The sequence below is a fragment of the Babylonia areolata genome, chromosome 23 (genome assembly GCF_041734735.1).
Source record: "Babylonia areolata isolate BAREFJ2019XMU chromosome 23, ASM4173473v1, whole genome shotgun sequence".
Lineage (NCBI taxonomy): Eukaryota > Metazoa > Mollusca > Gastropoda > Neogastropoda > Buccinidae > Babylonia > Babylonia areolata.
The window spans coordinates 2,012,395-2,013,666 of record NC_134898.1 but is presented as its reverse complement, the minus strand read 5'-3'; the positions used below and the strand labels follow the sequence as shown (position 1 = coordinate 2,013,666).

General features: G+C 49.6%; 1 protein-coding gene across 4 annotated transcripts in view; it reads left to right on the top strand.

Annotated features, from left to right (window-relative positions):
* The first annotated feature begins 320 nt into the window (after nucleotides 1-320).
* LOC143298073 (spondin-1-like) overlaps nucleotides 321-1,272 on the top strand; it is a 325,817-nt gene continuing 324,865 nt past the window's right edge. For 3 of the 4 annotated variants that reach the window (XM_076610753.1, XM_076610750.1, XM_076610752.1), the window contains exon 1: nucleotides 321-1,206. In XM_076610753.1, coding sequence (XP_076466868.1) covers nucleotides 993-1,206 — 214 coding nt within the window. In that variant the 5' untranslated portion in view covers nucleotides 321-992. The remainder of the gene's footprint in view (nucleotides 1,207-1,272) is intronic. The other variant, XM_076610751.1, reaches the window with a different exon arrangement.

The window sequence follows — 1,272 nt, the reverse complement described above, 5'->3', positions numbered from 1 at the left end:
TTCGCACGAAACAGACTTTCGGAAAGTGTTTTTCCTACCTGTCGGCACGCGCACCAATGAACGTTTTCTTCCACTTTTTTTTCGCCAATTTTTTTTTTCCGCCACTTGGTCGGTGACACAGAAAGCACCAGTACGAAGCGCGCGCTCCCGCCTGGCTGTCCCTTTAATCTGCAGGGCGGGGCTACTGGAGACTGGTACCCAATCAGAAATGAGCGTGCGCGTTTGAGTGACAAGGCGAACAGAAACCGACGACGGACGACCAGATTAGCTCGGCAGAGTGGGAGATCGTATGTCGGAGCCTTTATACCTTTTACCTTTCTTCCCGACCCAAGTCTTCAGCTGGCTTTACGGAGCGGAGCGCTTCAGTGAGAAAGCCATAACCAGCCACCGCCACCACTGGCGCTATAATAGCAGTTCCTTGAACCAGCTCTTGCGATGCGCTTGGAGGGGGGTTGTGTGTGTGTGTGTGTCAGTGTGTAATGTGTGTTTCACCACACGGCGGCCACTGCTAGGTAACTGACATGCTCTGAGAGAGTTTTCTTCTTCTTCTTCTTGTCCACGGTTTCTGCTGCAGCAATTGTACAAGTAGTTCTCATCGTCTGCACTTTGGTGGGATTTTTTGTTGTGGTGGTGGTGGTGGTGATTGTATTTTTTGTTTGTTTTTTTTTGTTTGGTTTTTGTTTGTTTTTTTCACATGCAGTTGTGAGTTTCGTGCAGTGTGTGGATTATTTCCAGCGTGAGTTTTTCATGTGCCTTGAGCCTGAGTTGATCTCAATGAAATTGACACGCGGGATTTACTGAGGAATATTTGAGGAGGAGAGAGAAATTTGTTGTCAATCAATTCATTTATTTGTTGTTGTTGTCGGCAATTTTTTTTTAGTAAGCAGAGAAGAGATCTTTCGAAGACATTACCAATGTGAAGGCCTTAGCTGCCAGGATTTTTGTTGGTCGGTGGTGGAGTGAGAGAGTGATAAGTGTCAAACGTATCAACGATGCAGCTGACTTGGATGTTATGTGTCGTCTGCCTGTGTGCGGCGGGGGGCGCGGTGGGTTCAGCGGGTGCTGTGGCGTCCTACGTCAGGGCGATCTGCGATCGAAACCCCATCCACACCACGGCCCTGAAGTCGCCCGGTGACAATGGATTTAAAATCTCCTTCGAGGGAACTCCCAGCCAGGATAAATTCCAGCCCGGGGAGACGTACACAGGTGAGTCGGTGCCGTGTGTCGCTGTGCCCGCTTCAACCCGCAACAAGCAATAACACCACCACCACC